The 18412-nt window shown below is 49.1% G+C and overlaps 1 protein-coding gene across 2 annotated transcripts in view; it reads right to left on the bottom strand.

Annotated features, from left to right (window-relative positions):
* Positions 1–18412, bottom strand: part of IGSF3 (immunoglobulin superfamily member 3) — a 94830-nt gene that overhangs the window by 32643 nt on the left and 43775 nt on the right. For both annotated transcript variants that reach the window (XM_039555835.1, XM_039555840.1), the window contains exon 3: positions 421–831. In XM_039555835.1, coding sequence (XP_039411769.1) covers positions 421–831 — 411 coding nt within the window. The remainder of the gene's footprint in view (positions 1–420; positions 832–18412) is intronic.

Raw genomic sequence — 18412 nt, 5'->3', positions numbered from 1 at the left:
GAAGAAAGAGCTCAGATGGGTCTTTAGATCCTTGGCAGGAACCTGTGCTGTGGGCTAGGAGGAGAATTTTGACTTGTAAATGGATCTTGTGTGATACAAAAGTGCTCGCTGAAACTTTTAGTTTTATTCTCTGCTGTGTCACTCTTACCTCCTCACATAACAAAATCCTCACTGTCTGTGCCAGCACCAAGTGCTTAAGACCTATGTTTTAGCTTCTGTGTCAGCCCCAAATCTTACCATGCCAGGAGACAGCGCCTGCCACCCAAGTCCCCTTGATGCCCTGGTGTCCCCTGGTTGCTCTTTGCTGACACTTCCCTTGGCTGCAGGGAGCCAAACCCCAGCCACCTAACAATGCACAGCCCCATTTCCCATCTCCTCCCACTGCCCAGCCAAGGGAGAAAAGGCAGAGGAGACACTGACCTGTGGCTTGCACGTTGACGATGGCGCCCTGGGAGCGCTTGCGGGTCATGGCATACCAAGAATTGTCTGGGTCCTGGATCCACTCCGCCGCCTCGCAGTAAAACTCGCCCTGGTCTGACGGGTGGAGGTTGTAGATGGTGAGCTTGGAGGTGGTCTCCCCAACCTTGTCCAAGCGCACGTCCCCCGTGGCCTGTCGCTGGGCGTAGGCGCTGCCGGCGCGCAGGACAAAGTCGCGGCTCAGGGAGATGACCTCCACGGGCGCCTCGCTGCCTCGCTGCCGGTACCACGCGATGGACACGTGGCTGTGCTGGGCTGTGCTCTTGGACACCTCGCACTTCAGCTCCAGGGAGTCGTGCTCCACCTTGCTCAGCGTCTGCGGGACCGCTGTCACCCGCAGCGAGTCGGGGATCACTGCAGCAGAGAGGGACACAAACGGCCTAGAGTTAGCAATGCCGAAATGCTGAGTGTAAAGGCCAAACGTCTTAAAAGAGAGCTGGGGGAGAGGTTTCTTTTTACAGCTGCAATTAAACATTAAGTATTATTAGCAAGGCTGTGTTAACTCACATTTAGCCCCTAAGAAAAGGAAAATTGGCTGGGAAAGACCATGACCTGCAGCACAAACTCCAGTGTGGTGCTTAAATTCCTGCTCAGTGGGCCTCAACAACTGAACAAGATTTTCCATCACGCTGCAGAGCAGCACGATTTAATTTAATTTCCCAACAAGGCATTTTGTCACAAGGAGCCTCTCCTCCATCACGTGCCCCCCAGCATGCTCTGTGACCCCCCTCTTGCCCACATCCTTCAGCCACTCCTTAGCCCTGGCAGGGTTTTCACACCTCCTCAGTCACTGATGGGGCCAAGACAAACATACTCAGTTCCTTTAATCTTTCCTTATAAAAAAAGTCAGGAGATCCAATTCCCTTCTCCTTTGTTTATATAATTTCATCTGTTAATGACCCCCTCAGGCCAAAGGAAGGGGTTTCTGCATTCAGAGGGAACTGTCTCCTCTAAGGGCAGCAATACAACTGCATCCCAACCAGTGCTGGCTCCCAGGACACAGCCATGCCAAGGCACTTGGTAATAAAACTGCTGGCTACTTTTCCAGATGATTAACCAGAGGAAAGGAAGTATAGCTGCTAAAATCAGGAAGAAAACCAAAAAGTGCAGCCCCCTCAACCTTGCTTGGATTTAGCAATAAGTTCTACCACCAGAAGATAAGACTTTTTAATAAAGAAGCCTTTCTAGACTTTGCTGTCTCAAGAAACATCACGTGGAAAGAAGAAAGTAAACCTTCTCCCCAGCTCTGCACACAAGGCAGTGTTAGCGAGCCTGTTAATGCCCACGGTTTTGCCACGTACCAGTGGAATATAATTAACATATCTCAGTTTGGTTTCATTGACAGCACTGGATGGTTTGACAAAATTAGCTGAGCTGCCAGAAGCTGCATCTGTTTCATTCAGGCACTGCTACAGAGAGCAATGAGCTGCAGCGGAGACAACCACTGGGATTATTTATGGCAGGAAAGTCAAAATCAGAAGAGGGCAAAGAAAAAAAGGAACAAGTTGGGAGTAAATGAGAGGAAAACCTTCCCACATCCAGTCCGGATAGGAGCATTTTCTTTTACTACACCTTCACCACCCAGGTTACTGCCCAACAGGAAAAGTACCTTGTAAGGCTGCTTATATTGAGACATTGTCTCTGTCCCTGTGGCCACCGCATCTTCTGCTCCCTCCCTTCCCCTCATCTTTCTCACTGGAGCTCCCATCCCCTGCTCACTGGCAATAGCTTCTGGCAGACCACGGCCAGGATTCTGGTTGCTTCACCTTTCCCCTTACCCTTGCCTCCCAAACAGTGGTGACAGCCACAACTAACCTTGCCAGTTCACGCTGCCGGCACAAGCAGCTTTAAACTTCTCATTTCAACCCTTACTGAGTAATTTCCACAGATGCACAGCTCCTTTCTCTTCGCCCTCCAGCCATGGGCTCTTACAACTTCTCTTATGTTATTTAAATAAATTAAGCCTCATCATCATCTTGCTGGAGTGACTTTCCCGCGGAGATGCTTTGAATGCAGAGCCTCTGTGTAACACCTTCTGGGGTGAAAGCAGGTAACTGAGAAGGAAACGTGCCTGTCCTCTCTCCCCGGATCTGAGAGCCCTGCGCACCCCACCAGATCCCTTGTGTGCCCCCCGGCCCTGCTCAGCAGCACAGCCACTCTCTGGGTAAGCTCAGGGAGCTGCTGACCCCAGGAGCCTGTCTGGCTTTGCAGGACAAGCCAGGTCATGCTCCAAGAGGGGACAGGCACTTGGCCTGCCAGACGTGGAGCTGCCCACTTCCTGGGAGTAATGCTGGGAAGCCTGTCTGAAGGCTGGGCCTCAGGCAAGCACTTGCCACACCATTCCCTGAGCAGGTTGGAGGCTAGCACAGACTTAATTTTGCCAGTTGGAACCATGACTTTGTATTTCCAGGTCATAACCCGGCTGGAGGGTTAGCATCCTTTATCCCATGTAGGCAGGTTTCTGCAAAGTGCACTCCTGGAGGAAAATCAGGAGGTGTCGGCATGTGGTTGAAGCTGTAATTTAACTGTGGTAACACCTGACACACTGTGCTGCATTCCTCCTGCTACTTTAGTTGAAAGAGCCAACCAAGATCCTCCAGTGAGAGGAACTGGTGAGACCTTTTGGGTTGCACACAGCCTTAAGGCTGTTGTCTTACATCGGCATGGCAGAGACATGTATTCCCAGATGGTCAGCACCGCCTTCCTAACCAGGAGGACTTGAGACCTGTTTGATAAATGAAAGCCCAGTTTTTGAAGGATTAGATGATCAGGGAGGAACAAGCCAGAGCCCTGAGGTGGCTGGGCCAGTGGGGAGGCTCTGTGCTCCACACCACCACTCTCACGCTTGGCCAGCAATGCACAAACAGCTGTTTTATTTACCCTGCAAGACGTGCCTCGGGTACTATGTTCAGGGAGGGGGGAACTTGGTAGGAGAAGAGAAAATGCCATTCTCAAGAGGCAGCTGAACATGGCAGCAGGTCACAACTCCTTTCAAGAGCACACTGAGCACTGGGGACTCCCACAGTGGGGAAAAAAGTCTGCTGGGGCTCATGCACCGCTCCAAGGCACAGACTCACTGGCCTGCACCAGTCAGGGGTGACTGAGAGAGGACCTCATCAGTGTATACAAGTATCCAAAGGGCAGGTGTCAGGAGGATGCAGCCAGGCAGTGCTGAACAGTAGGAGGAGAGAAACATGAGGAAAAACTTCTTTTCTGTGAGGATGACAAGAGCACTGGAACAGGCTGCCCAGAGAGGCTGTGGAGGCTCCTTCTCTGGAGATACTCAAGAGCCTTCTGGACACAATCCTGAGTAATGTGCTCAAGCAGGGAGATGGAACTAGAAACCTTCAGTGATCCCTTCCACTCTCACCCATTCTGTGACTCTGTGTAACAGGAGGGCTTAGCTTAGCCCTTAGGCATGGCTTAGCCCATCAAGCTGGAGCAGACTAGGGCTGGAAGTCACAGCCAGAAAAGAAAGCAGGGAACACTGCAGAGGTGCTTGCCAGGGCAGGACAGAGCACGCAGGGAGGTGCATTCTTGGAAGAGAAGTTCCTCCCAAGCCAGTCACCCTGCTCAGGTTTCAGAGACATCAGTTTGCTTACCAGGACACAAGTGAGTCCGCACAGTGCTCACCTGGGAGCCCTGGCTTCACTGCCAGCCATCACGCTGCCAGCCGCCCACGCTCATCCTGCAGCCACCTGCCACAGGAAGCAGCAGGACTTCTGGGGACACTCTGCCGGCTGAGCTTCACTTGAAAGCAAGGACAAGCTTAGATGAGAGTCACCTCCCTGTGTGAAAGGGAGCAGAGCCACATCTGAATCAGAGCCAAGTGGGATGCTGCAGGACACATCCTTTTGCTCTCTCTTTCTCACCCAGCTCCTGCCTGTTTCTCCTCTCTTCCCAATGTGCCATCCAGGCAGCCTTCTCTGCACCTCCCCCAGCATCCACCAGCCTTGCCTCCTCCTCATCCCCCAACACAAGCCCATCTCTGCAGCTGTCACAACCCTCTGCAAGTGTCAGCACAACTCCCTTCTCTCCAGCACCAAGGTTAGGTTTGGCAGCAAGAGGCTGGACAAGGAGAGGAGTGACTGAAAAGCAATTCCTGGGAGCAAATCTAGTGTGCTACCGCCATCCCTGAGCCAGTCACAGCTGACAGCTTCGAGCTTGTACTTACAACACTTCAGAGCAAGGAATACAGCATTTCCTATGAGTCCCCAAGCCACAGGTCACTGCAGAGGGCACTGGATGGGTACTCAGTGATGGGTGGGCTGCTGAGCACAGAGTGCTCACAACCACCATCAAGTTTTGGAAGCTCCTGAAATATTAAATATAAGTATTTCCACTAGAGGGTGTCAGGGACCCAGCCAGCGAGAGTCCCAGGGCCCAGCTGCCAGGACCAGGAGGAGGAGCTCAGAGCTGCTCCCCACTGGCCCGGGCACCCCTCCTCAGGAAGCCTGCACACCCAGCTCCAGTAAAACTCACCTCAAATGCACACACCTCAATAACACGAAATCAACGAGGACTCGGTGAGCTAATTATGGCTAACTTCAGGACAAGGAACTGGCTTGCAGTATCCCAGAAAACAGGCAGGGAGCAGAGACTGGAGTTCCCAGGTGTGCACATCTCAACACACTTTTCTCCAAGCCCCAGGACAGGCTCCATTTCCAGCAGCTCCCAGTGCTGTGCTGAACTCTGCCCACGCACAGAAGGATGATCCAGGTGTCTCGCTTTTCCCCAGGCTGGCTCTGGTTCATCCTTGGGTCTCCAAAACCCCAAACACCTCCAAGGGGTAGGCTATCAAAGCTTTTATGAGCCAAAACAAAGCAGAGATCTACCAAGGTTTTCTCTACTCCCAGGCAAGGCAGCAAACCTGCCTGAGACTCCCTTTCCTTGCTAAGCGATGTAGGAGGAGCATCAGGCTGGGAGCCAGAGGCTCTCTAGCTCGAGCTGGTGAAACAATGCCGTGAAAATCACTTAGCACCACAGCAGCTTTACACTTCAGGCTGATCAGGAGTAAAACAACTTAGATAGGCTCCCCAATACAGCTGGGCCATCTCAGGGCCACTGCAGAGCAAGCAAAACCCACCAATCTCTTCTTCCCTTGGATTTCCCCGTAGCTTTTACCCACTGATACACTTTAGAGACATTCTATGGTGCTACCCTGTGTCCCCAGCTGCCTGCTTCATACCACCTGGAGAAAGCTAAGCTTACCAAGTATCAGGTGTGAACTATTTAAGAAGAACAAATACATGTATTCCATGCTCCTAAGAAGCTGTTTCTGGCTAAGACATACTCCCTGGATTTTGCAGGGATTTAGAGCAAGAGTTATGTTTCCATCCGCCCCACAATATCTCATTGCCCCGCAGGGATCACAGCTCAGCACCAATAAATCTCCTTCCAAAACCCCTCTGGATGTGTGTTCAACACAAAAACAAGTTGCTCAAGGGGAACAGCAATGCCAGAGCCACCCTGGGGAACCCAGAGGTGAGCACTGGAAGGCACCTGGACGGCAGCAAGGGTGGGAATGTGAGGAACACGAACAAAGCGCTTTGTTACTAGACTCTGCAAAATCTGCTAACCCTCCTGTGGCCACCCATGCCATCCCAGAGAAGGAGGGAGGGTCTGCCACCAGAGACACTCCAATGCCACAGGAAGAGCTGGAAGGGACCTGTTGTCTCCCAGTTACTGGAAGGTCTCAGGGATCCATGTTCCTTCCATCCCTCCCCCACAGCACTACTGATTCCTATTCCGTACAGGATCCAAGTACGTGTGCAGGCGTGCGGCGGGAGGGAGGGGGAGGTGATAAGGCAGGAGCGGTATCTAGATTAGCAGTGTAATCCTCTGGAGCCCTCGTGCCTGGCAATTAGCTGTACATGCTGATCCATACCTGCTGCAGCACACCAGGCACTCCTCCCTGTCAGTCACGAGCACGTGTAGCGCCTTCAGCAGGGAGGAAACACACACCGTGCTATGCTGCAAAACTGATGAAGACCCTCAATGTCACCTCTGCAAGTGGAAAAATACCTGAGCTGATCATGCCACTGGTAGCATCTCTTTAGCTCATCTAATTTGTAAGTAGCAGCCAGAAACTCGCAGGTGGCTGCAGGCAGAGAAAAGGAAAAGCTTTGTTTCTATTGTTGCTGCTTGTAAGTTCCGCTGCCCAAGGTCGGAACTTACAAGCAGCAACAATAGAAACAAAGCTTTTCTCCTACTTGAGACCAGAATATGAGAAGGAAAACCTACCAACCCAAGAGGTATTTTCACCGTGACTGAGGGCACAGGGCCTCTGTGCAGAACTTTTCCTCTTCTCTTCCTTGCCTACCAACATATAGCCACAGACTCTGAGTACCACGGGGAAAAACAAGTATTAATAGTCTGGTTGTTTGGGGATTACTTTCCTTCAGCAAAGCCCCATCTGCACTGAAAAATAAGGATGGTTAAAGACAGATAAAAGACTAGCAATTGTTTAACTAAGCTGAAAAAGAAATCATACACTTTTCTGAAACAGTGGATTCCCTTCCAGGTCCTGCAGGGGTAAGCGGTACTACTGCTGTGGTCCAAAGAAAAGCAGTTAAAATATACTTTTCATCTTCATGGAAATATTTAAGTCTTACTTTAAATGAGAAGTTTAACAACAAAGTCACTTTCAGTTGGAACACAATCAAGAAATGGATGGTGAAGCACTGAACTCACTTGCACTCGTACCACTGAAGCATTCTGTGGTAAGAGCAGGAAAAAAACAGAATAAAATAACACATCCCCAGGTTGTGTGCTTGCAGCTTTTTTAAAAGGGCAGTTTGCTACCGATTCAGCTGCTGGCAGAAGGCAGGAAGGGAGCTGAAGAGTTAAGTTATACAGCATGGCAGTTGTTTCACAGCAGTAGTAATAAATCCTCCGATTACAATGGTATCCTTGTTGGTACATTAACGACTGCCTGGAATGATTATGCCAATAGAAATGCATCTCCCAATGCAACTGGGTGAGTTCAAGCAGCAAGTGAGAAAGGGCACAAGAAAAAAAAAAAGGAAACAGAAGTAACTAATGTAGGAGAAAGGGGAGAAGAGAATCAGACAGAAGATGCAAAAAGTGGAAAATAGGTCAGCTTTCCGACTCAGGGCCTGAACTTCTCCATGCTTGCTTTGGGCTCCGCTAGTCACGTGGCCAGTCTACCCGGCTGAGGCCGTGCTCCCTCCCAGGCAGTGGCAGAGGATCCCACTGCACAACCTGCTCCGTGTCTCCAGGATGTGCCTTGCAGGAGGCGCTTCCCGGACAAAGCCGCACATCCAACCTGTGTGAGACCCCTCCGATGTCACGGACAGAAGCCAGCGCATCGACCCCAGGCACACGGGACAGCAACGCTCTCCTGCAGCTTCCCAAGCCCCACACAAACCCACAGGGGCTGGCAGCAGGTACCTCAGGACCCCATCAGAAACCCCCTCCCTGTGTACCCAGGGCACATGTGCAGGGAGAGCAGACATGCTCAGCCCCAGTTCTGGCTGGTGCTTGATGGACCTGGGAGACTTGAAGCTTTCTGAACTTCTCACAAGTGCTTCAGCTCCAGGAAAAAGGACACCTGCCCTCCCCTTTTCCCTTGGGCTTTGCTCTGGCACTCCAGCCCCACCAGCACAGTGCTGTTCAGATCGTTTCTCTGAGTGGATGCTCCTCCAAAAATGCTGGCCCCCTTCCCTTGACTGCTTTGGGTGCAGCTCAGCAGGTGCTGGGAGCACACTCCCAGCCCCTGCCCTCAACTAAAGCTGCTCTGGGCAACAGCAGACTCCAGGCTTCTACTAACAAGCTCCTTCTCCTCTATCCACCCATGTCCCAAAGCATCCCAAGGAGCATCTGGTTATTAGGACAGCTAATTTAGGTGGAAAAGTTCAAGTGACCTCATTAAAATTTAAAAAAAAAAAGAAAAGAGAAGACACCAGAAAGGGGTGGTAAAAGGACAAGGCAGCACCCAGCAGTGAGAGTCATCATTTGTTCATTAAGCAAAAATTATCTGGAGTGTCAGTGGAGCGAACCCTGACGACAGCAGCCCAAAGGGCAGAGACGCTGGGGACGGAGAGGCAGCCGAGGAGTGCCATGAGCTGGGTGCACGGCAGAGAGCACAGGATTCATCCCTGCTGCCATCTCCCAGCCAGCTCAGGAAGGAAAACCTTTACTCCCTCACACATGCACGCTTTTTTTGCAATCCTGCTCTGAGAGGTAGACGCTCTCTGCAGGGACTGTGCAAATCAGGCTGTAAGTAAAAAATAGGTTTGAGGAGGTGGCAGAGATGACATCCAAAAGGACATGGATGTTTGCATCTCTGCAACAAGGAAACTTGTGCTTGGTGACAGGCTGAATGTCCCTGCTCTGCTACCCAGCACTTGACAGGAGGTGGTTCCTGGATGGGCTCTGTGGTCACAGCACACCCGGACACGACCCAGGCACACCGTGGCACTGCCCAGCTCTCACAGCTCTCCCGAAGGTAACGCTCACACCCTGGCTCTGCCTTGGGTGACGCTGGCCCTGGGACTTGTCCCTGCCCCAGCTGCTGTGTTCAGTGACACCTGGCCAGGCTACCGGCCCAGCCCAGTCCCACCAAGCACCCCACAGACCCCTCCAAAGCAGCGCCCAGGGCACCCAGGGAGGGCAGTGGTGGGCTGCAGACCACTGTGCACCACACGGCCTCTCACCTGTGGAGGCAATAACCTCCAGCAGCAAGCCAAGGTGAGACAGACCACAAATCCCTCCTCTGCCTCCCTCCCTCTTCCACAATCTCACCTCTGTGAGGGTTTAGCTCTCCCGCTGATCCCGAGCACCAGCAGCGAGCTACCACAGCTTAAGGCAAGCCTAAGCCACTGCAAACACGAGGGCAGAGCGCATCAGCACGCAACTCTTCCACCGAGGGTTAAGCTGATGTGTTTTACTTAACAGCACTTGTGAGCTAAGAGCAGGCATGTGGGAATTTGCTGGGGCTTAAACCGGCACAGGGCAACCTGCTAAGCCACCGCCTCCTGGAGCCCGCAGGACAGGCAGGGAAAGCAGAAAGGAGCAAACACGGAGCTGACTCAGCTTGGGCTCCTCCGAAGCTGTGCAGGCAACGCTGTCTTAATGTTTTACACCTCTGAAGCTGAAGTTAAGAAACGACAGAAATAGGAAGCTTAGAAAATCCTCTTTTCTCCAATTTTTTGAAAAGCCTGATTTCATTCCACCTAGTGCACTTAGGCAGGCAGGCAATACCAACAGCTGAACAGGGAGAGTCGTGTAGTATCATTTCAAAACACATTTCAGGCCACATTCCCCCTGGACTATAATAATGTTTGTGGTGCTTTGTAGTCAGGTAAGTCACCCCTCTCAAAAATCAATTTTCAAGGAGGATTCATTCTCCTCTACCTCGACTATACAAGCAACACCAGGAGATAAGAGTGCAAGAGCTGCTTTCAGAGATTAGTGCCCCCGCTTCAAGAACTCGGCAGAGATCACACAGGAGGTCAAGGTGTGCACATGAGAGCTGTTTTTCCTTCACTTATTCAATAATGAAGGTTTTGAGACCTGCAAGCACTTTTCTCCCATCTGCCTTTGGGCACCTAACCTGTCCCTAGAGATGCAAAGCCCATGACCACAACTTCAATATCCCCTTCTGGCCCGCTCCTTAGGCTCAGCAGTGATTTATTTTTGCCTCCAGGGCAAGACAACACAGACCAAGACACACTTGGGAGATGGTCTTTGCAAGCAGAATCTGAGTCCAAACCCCACTTTTCTGCTGAACACACAGGAACAGGGCATTTCAACCCTCACAAGCAATGTACCAAAGAAAGCAGAGAATTAGGCTTTACTCCCTATTATTATAGTCAAAATTCCTGTTCAGCCCAAGTCTGGGTCTTAAGTTCCCATGGAAAGACAAAGAGAAAACACCAGCATCCTGATGCACAGACAGGGAAGGAGAGAATCACATCCTTCACATGTGGATTACTCAGAGACACAGGATGGCTAATAAGCAGATGAAAAGAAGTTTTGAAATCTAAGGAAAAAAAATCAGACCCATACAAACTAAGTGGAAATCTTTTCTTCATCTATTAGTCCTCTTTAAAGCATGGAAATTATTCATAAAATGTTATACAAACATACATCTTCAGCAGACAATAACCATCTAGTGAGCCACAAAGTCAGCATGAGCTGGAGGGATTTCTGGAAGCTGGAAGGAAGGGTGGTGGCTCTTTTGCATATTTCCAAGCTACTTTCTTCCAACAAGGTTTTGGCAGGTCAGAACTGTTACTCTGAAGCTGGCACTCTCATGATGAATGAAAGGCACAGTCTGGCTCTTGCAGGATGGAGTCCAAGTTCCCCAGCCACAAGGACCACCTGCTCTCCTCCTTTACTAGAGACTGAGGAAAGCAGAATTAAGATGAATAAAGCAAATTCAGCCAAACAGTTGACAGTCTTCTGCCATCTGGTCAAGGTAACATAGATAAAACAAGGTAACGTCCACTTCTGCAAATCTGTTTTCTTGAGGAGTTTATTTTCTACAGTACTTCTGCAATTTTGCCTCTTACTTACATGGCTATGGTCATCTCTCCTCTTCAAGTTTCTTCTAGTTCAGGGGGTGGTAATTTGAGGGACAGAGGGTAAGTAAAAGGCAGGTGAAATGCTCTCCTTGAAACTCCTGGGCTTTGCAGACTGCAAAAAGTGCAATTGTGTAGCAATGAGCTAGTCTGGAGAAGCTAATGTGACATGCACAACCAGCTGAGATACCAGCATGAGAGTGCCTGGTATCTCTGTATTAAAATCTTTTAATAAATGTATTTATTTTTATATGTGCTGATCTCAGCAGCACAGACACACCACTGGTGGTTACAGTCAGAAGGGAAAGCTCAGACTCCTCCAAAATACAGGCAGGTCTCCTATAATGCTGTCCGTGTCATTAATTGTTGTCTTCCCTGATGGGGGAGACGTGTAGATTTTTGCCAGGAGAGAAAAGGAGGCAAATGGGACTTCATGCTTCTCAGTCTCCAGATAGGTGTTTATTCATTCTTATCTAAGGAGTACAAGCCACTGGCATGGCTTAGACATAGCACAGAGCAGAGGATGCAGCAAGAAGATGACTTATCAAGATCTCACAGCCTTTTTAAAGGTAAATTACCCAACGAAAGCTTAAAACACAAGATATTTTCACTTTTTTACCAGTGTCCAACAAGTTCCTAAATCACATAGACAGGAACTGCGGAATTCTGTATCCAATCATCCCAAAACACTATTGCTGCAAAATATGGAGTTAGTGAAGAAGGAGAAAGAAGCTTTTAACTACAACTTAGCCTCCATTTTGAGGTTTTATACTTCTATCTATTTACTATGCAAATAGACCTAAAAACTCTAGATTTTTCACCCTGTGATAATCTCACATAATATTCTATCACCTAATTCCCACCATTGTAGATTCAAATTCTTCTCAGAGGCTAGGCAAATTTTCCCATGCACAAAGGTCAAAAACAGTACTGTCCAGGGGGGTAAAACCTTTCAAAACAGGCAGAGAAATATTTTCTGCATTCTAGGTTCCCACACTCCTAGGGCAAAGTGCTCCAAGTTTTGCCGGATACCCCAAATCCTTTGCAGAAGAGCGTGGGCATTTAAAAATAACTGTTCAGGAAATAAATATCTCATTAAAGTAAGGAGAAGATGCTTTTGGAGCACCTATCATTAACCCAAAGGCACACAGTACATCAAAGCAGTGCATTAAGAAACCCACTCAAAACAGTAAAGAAAATAAGTCTCAAAATCTAGTAAATAGGAAGTTTCCACAATGTCTCCAGTGCAGGATCAATAGCACTGACTCCAGCAGAATTCAGCATTTTATTTATAGGGTCTGCAGCCCTTCTACTGGTGAAGCCTCTGAGTGAGAGCCAAGCCCAGTGGACACACTCCCATCCCCAGAGCCACGGACAGCTCCAGTTTTCCCACTCTGTCCTTGTTTCACCATTGCACCTGAGTACAAAAGGCTCTGCAAGCTGCCGGCTTCCCAGCTGCCTCTCCCTACCCGGTAGGTAAATGGCAAAACTGCCAGCATGAAGCATTTCACTTAGGCTGCTTCCCAGGAATGCCCTGGGCAGAGGTGGGCTCTGGAGTTTAACTGGCTGAGACACCCAGAGAGAAATGCCTGGGAACAGCAGCAAGTACTCTGCTGGTTGCTGTCAGCTCAGCAGATGGAGGAAAGCACAGCATAATGGAAACACCACCAACTCATATCAGCCTGAAATGACTCTTGAGCAGAAGGAGGGTGAGGGAAGTTCTCAGCAGTTACAGAAAGAGGGATCTCTAAATGTCCTGGGCTGCTATGAAAGAAAAATCAGGGAGCAAGACAGAAGGTAATGCTTTTAAGACTGATGAAAGACAAGAGTCTTCAGGAGGGGCTTCTCAGCACTGCAAGATTCTTGGACAGTATCTTCTTCCATCTTCACCTTTTGTACCAGCCTCTGGCTGGTAAATGTTCTCAGGCTGACCTCCTTCTACAGATTTTCAGGCTTCCAGAGGAGACAGCACCTCCTGACAGGGTAGTGTGTGCAGCTGTTTCCCACCTAACTTTAGCAAGTGGCCTCTGCTTTGAGAGTGGCTAAAGTTCTCGAAGTGAGAGATAAGACAGCAGTTCAAGAATAAGTTTCACAGGTTTCATTAAACAGCTGGAGAAGCAGAAGAGACACCCACCACATACTAGTATTTCTCTGTGGGAAACAATCAAATGTTTGGTCAACCCTCAGACACCAAAGAAGTTGCCTGGAAGATAAGCAGGGGGGTATGGCAATCAAGGATAAGCAGTGACTGCACTTTATTAGATACTTAGCAACTCAACCATGAAGCAAAACCCACAGGAAACCAAACTTCACTAGTTCTTCCACATGTCTTCTTCCTTTTACAAAAATCTCCATCAAAGTTAGCACTGGCATCAACATTCCGTCCTGTCTAACACAGGGCACCCACTCACCCACTCGAACAAAAAATCCCACTGAAGGTAGACTCAAGAGCCTTGTTTTGTGCCATAGCTAGGACACGTCCTCCCTTCTTGCTTATCACTGCTTTGTTCCCTGTAACAAAGCAGGACAGTTTTAAAGGCTATCATATTTCAGATCACAGCTAAATTCCTATAAACACAGCTTTCAAAAAGGAAGAAAAGAGGGTATGAAGGTTTTTTTCTTTTTCCACGTAATTATTCTGATGGGGTTTTTCTGTGTTCTAAAACCCTTGCTTGAACACATTAAGCATTCATGTCTCCTGTGCCCTGGCAAACTCAAGGGTGACTGAAGAACTAGTGGAATCATGACAGCACAGATGGGAGAGGGGGGAAATCAATACATAAGGGAAGGGAGCTTCAGCTGGACTCTTACAGCTCCCATTAACAGGCACACCTGGGAAAGAAATTCCTTGGGAAGGACTCTCTCTCTACCTGGGGCCTGTTAGCAGAGACAGCCACACCTGAGGCTCCACAAGCAGCTCTTTTAGCCTAGTTCTTTGAAATGCCACCCCTCTATAGCAAAACAGACCATACAGCAACATTGTACACTGCTGCCCCAAAATAAATAAGCAGGGAAGTGATTTAAAAAAGAAAAAAGCCCAAACATCCTTGTTTTAAAAAAATGTTCATTCTTCTAGCCATCTCTAGAAAAAAACCCCCAAAACCACAACATAAAAGAGACAGAAAGCTATTTTCCCATAAAATTCATTGCAAGTTTATTTGAGTACTCAATCATCCTCAGACATTCTGGATCTATTAAGGTCTGGTTTATGCCAGAAAAATTTACACAAAGCGATTTCAGTTAAACTAATGCAGCCTCTTATCCTTGCTGTTAAAACAGATATTTGTAGCAGACTCTAATCCATGCAGTTCTCCTTGATAATTTCAGGAATTTAAGGGTATCCACAAAAGGGTGGGGGTAATGAGATTGTGGAAAAGACACACAGGCAAAATGCAAAACTCACTACCTCACACGTTTCAACTGAAAAGCCAATTCCTTTCATGCCACCAATGCAAATTCAGCCCCCAAGAGTACCCAGAAACGATATGAGAAAAAATGTGAAGATTAAATTCCTAGGAGGCTGACAAATGCTCCTCCTTTATCCACAGAGCTGCTGAGGTGCATGCCACCACACGGAGAACATTGAGAGCACGGCCTTCCACTGGCTTTGGGTAAGTCTGGCTTGGGAACTCTTTCCTATGGCCCACAAGATTTTGCCTGTGGAAACACAGCCTGAGAGTGGGTAAGAAGCAGCCACATCCCCAAGAAATGTGTCATGTTCACCCTGAACACAGCAGTAGAGACTTAGTGGGTGGATGTGCAGCATAACAGGGGCTACCAGCACTGGCTTGCTGAGTTTCACCTCCACCAGTCTTCTCCTACCTTTTTTTTTTTTTCCTGCATTTATTTCAAGCAGTTAGGTCCCTCTGATTCAATGTTTTTCCTTTAAGGGAAAGAGTCATATATCTGTTTTCCACCTCTAGAGATCATGGTGACTGCTGTGGTTTTGTCCTAGGTGCTGACCAATACACTGTAGAGAGAGGTTTTGAGGTAGGACTTTCCATGTAACTATGCAGCACTGGCTCCCTCCTGGAAATGTTATTTCTACAGAAGGATTGACACATGGATGGCTGGTGGATGGCAGCAAGACTGTCCCTGGTGGGAGTCAGGCACACCTTAAAGAAATTCCTCCGCTGGGAAAGGAGGAAAAGCAAGGTCAATGAACTCAGTCTCCCCATTTTGTGTGCACAGCTACTCCCAGAGATGGGCAGCACCAAAGATCCCAGGCTGCTTTGGAACAACCTTATTCCTCCCCAGGTCTGTGGGTCAGACCTGACGTCCCAGAAATGCACACATCATCACAACTCCCTGGAGCAGAGTCTGACATCTTTATCCATCAGAGGCATGTCCTACCAAACCAAGAAACCCCCCACAGTGACAAGGACCTACAGAGAAAGAAGTGGCCACCTTACAAACCCTCACAGTAGCCCAACAGGAGGTTGGCTCCTCCTTAGCAAGCGGGGTGCCATGATCCTCCTATCCCAAAATCACCAACCACCTCCACTGACACAGCAAAACAAACCAAAACAGGGCAACAGCCCTCTGCAGCACAACGTTTTGGGTGGAAAATGGCAGGATTTTCCAAAGTATGATCAAAGTGCCTTTCCTTTGCTGTCTGGTGGCGGGAGCACCTTGTCGGCTGTGCAACCCCAGGCAAGCACTGAATCACTGCCTCTCCAGCCTCCCTGCACCTGAACAAAAGCCAGCAGTGCCCTGGGAGAGGCTTTGCTTACTGTCCATGCAGCAGCTCCAGACACATCCCAGAAAGGAAAGGCTGGATTATAACCTGCAGCCCCAGAGAGGCACAAAAGGAGGACACCATCAGCTTTACACACTCAGGAAACTTCACCTAACCTGAAAAATAATTGCAAGGTTTGGGCTATGTTTGTTTTTCCAAAGCCCCCAGTAGCTGTCACATTATTAGATTAGAGCAGATTATGGAGCATCTCTGCTGACATGCTCAATCGCACACACCCGTGAAAACCTCTCATTTTCCTTTTAAATATTTCCCTCCTTCCCGTCCTCCACTTTTTGTTATTTTCATTGTTTCTTTGCAAGCTCATTTATCTTCAGAGTCAGCCATTTAGAGTTTAATAAAAGGCTTCACTGTCTATCCCCTTTTTCTTCAAAGGCCCCGATTTATTTTTCTGCCTCTTCTTGGTTCCCCCTAGCCTAATTGTTATTATTTTTAACCTTCAGTAGTTTCCTTTGCTTTCTTCTCCATTCTAATCACTCCCTGCTCCTGTTTTCCTCTCTCTGTACTAAGTCCCTTTCATCCCTCACCTCCCTCTCCGCCCATGGCCAAGCATCCAAATACAAGCGGAGCAAGCGTAACCAAACATAAATATGAAAGGGAACATCCAATTTCAGCAAAATGCTTGCCCATACCTATTCAAATATTTACCTTGCAATGACTAAGCCCAAGAAGGGCATAAATTTTTTTTTTTTTTACAGACCTCTTCAGATCTTTAATAAACCTCAGCCTGCACCTCCACGACAGCCAGAGCTGCAGTTGCTGAGCTGTTTCCTATGCATTACAGCAGATTTGCTCCAAGGTAAGCAAGAGGGACGCCTGGGTTGGAATTAGAAGCAAGGAGATTTCATTCCCCAGTTGCTGGTTTATTGAAATTCAATGCCTCCCTCTCACCTGACACTTTGTTATGCTAACCCCTACCAGCCAGCAAAGATTTCCAGTCTATGGGGAAGGCAAGCAGCCACACTCCCATCGAAGCCAGGGAATTGTGTCCTGCAGGTCACATTCCCATCAAACCTGGGGAACTGCGCCCTGCAGCAACACCTGCGGGTGGAGGCATTGACAGGGACTCTTGTGGAGCACATCTCTGTCCCACCGCCCAACAGAGGGGACACTCCTCCTAAAGGAAGGTGTCACAAAAGGCACTCCATGCCAGGGGACACCCGATTGTGGCAAGGGCTGCGGGGGGCTCCTCTTCCCTTAGAGCAGCAGGACCCCGTGGGGTTCTGAACCCCTTGCACAGAGCACCCATCAGGGTCCTGCACTGCTATTGCATGAAACCTTGCTCTCCTTTAGACACTACACAACCACTTCATCCCTGTGGGCAAGGGGGAGGAGAGGAAGCTGTCTCCTGCTGGGAACATACAGCTCCCACTGCATTTCCACCTTCTAGAAAGTGCACAGGCTTGCAGACCTGAGAGAGCGGCTGAGCTGGGGGAGTTCAGGGCTGAGCAGCCAGCTGGGATGCTAGCTACCCCAGTCCATCTCCCCAGAGCCCTCTGCTGCACAGTGATGCCTAAGAAGAAAGATTAAACCCCCAGGCAGCTCATAATGCCCTGGGATAAGCACAGGTGGGAGATGCTGACCCCTTTACCTCGCTCCTCTGCCTAGGGAAAAACACAGAGGCACAAGGAGGGCATGACAAAGATACAGACAAGGAAACCACGCTTGGAGTGCAACAGAGCCCTCACTGGGGGGTTATACTCCACTTTGCAAACGTTTCGTTAAAACTAAACCCTCCTGAAGGGAAGGAAACAGCATCTTCCTTTTCCGAAACAGGGGAAAACATGCAAAAGCTTAACCGGGCATGCCCCTGGGTGAAGCAGTAAGACAGCCTATCCTATAGATGCCCACCAAGGAGTTTTGATATAGCACTGCTACAGCATTGGCAAAAATACTGCATTTACAGAAGGGAATAGGACTGCAGAACAAAGTAATCTAACTCTCCCCATTTCTAGAGGAGACAGAAGGCTGCTTCAAATGGTAATGAAGACTTTACTTGTGGCCAGTCTGGATGCACAAACCTGGCTGAAAAAGAATTAAACTATTTTTGCTTCATCTACACTGTGAACCAATTCCTGTATTTCATGCTGGCTGTTTACACCCACCCTCAGCCTTGGAGGTGCCCTCAGTAACGTGGACAGCCCTGGGTGAAGTTTTGCTGGAGCAACCCTACTGCACCCTTCCAGATGCTGCTGCCCTACAGCACCGCTGGAAGGGGCTCCTGCCTGCCCAGCACACACGCAGGCACCACCAGCAAGGACCTGAGGCTCTGCTGGGAAGAAGGTGCTTGTGTTTAGCATCCCACAGGAAAAGCAGGTCTCACCAGTACAACCAGCCCCACAGCAGCTGGCTGTGAGCTCCGCAGAGAGATAGTTTTTTAAAACACCCCAAGTTCCCCAGCATCCCTCCAGCTGCTTTCCCACAAAGCAGACCTCAAACCAGCCTCTCACTAGGAGGAGATAAATAAAAAAAGTAAAATAAAATACACCCGTGTGTGGGCTCATGCAATTTTAATCAAACTAATGTCTGCAAAAAGGGGGGCAGAGGGGCGGGGGCAGGGAGGGATTACGGTGCCACTTGTTCAAAGCGCTCCCGTTTATTCCACATCTGCGATCCCTTTTGAGCTCCCGGC

Source organism: Corvus cornix, chromosome 1 (assembly GCF_000738735.6).
Source record: "Corvus cornix cornix isolate S_Up_H32 chromosome 1, ASM73873v5, whole genome shotgun sequence".
In the NCBI taxonomy this organism is placed as follows: Eukaryota; Metazoa; Chordata; class Aves; order Passeriformes; family Corvidae; genus Corvus; species Corvus cornix.
The sequence above is the reverse complement of the archived record's forward strand: the minus strand, read 5'-3'. Positions and strand labels throughout refer to the sequence as shown.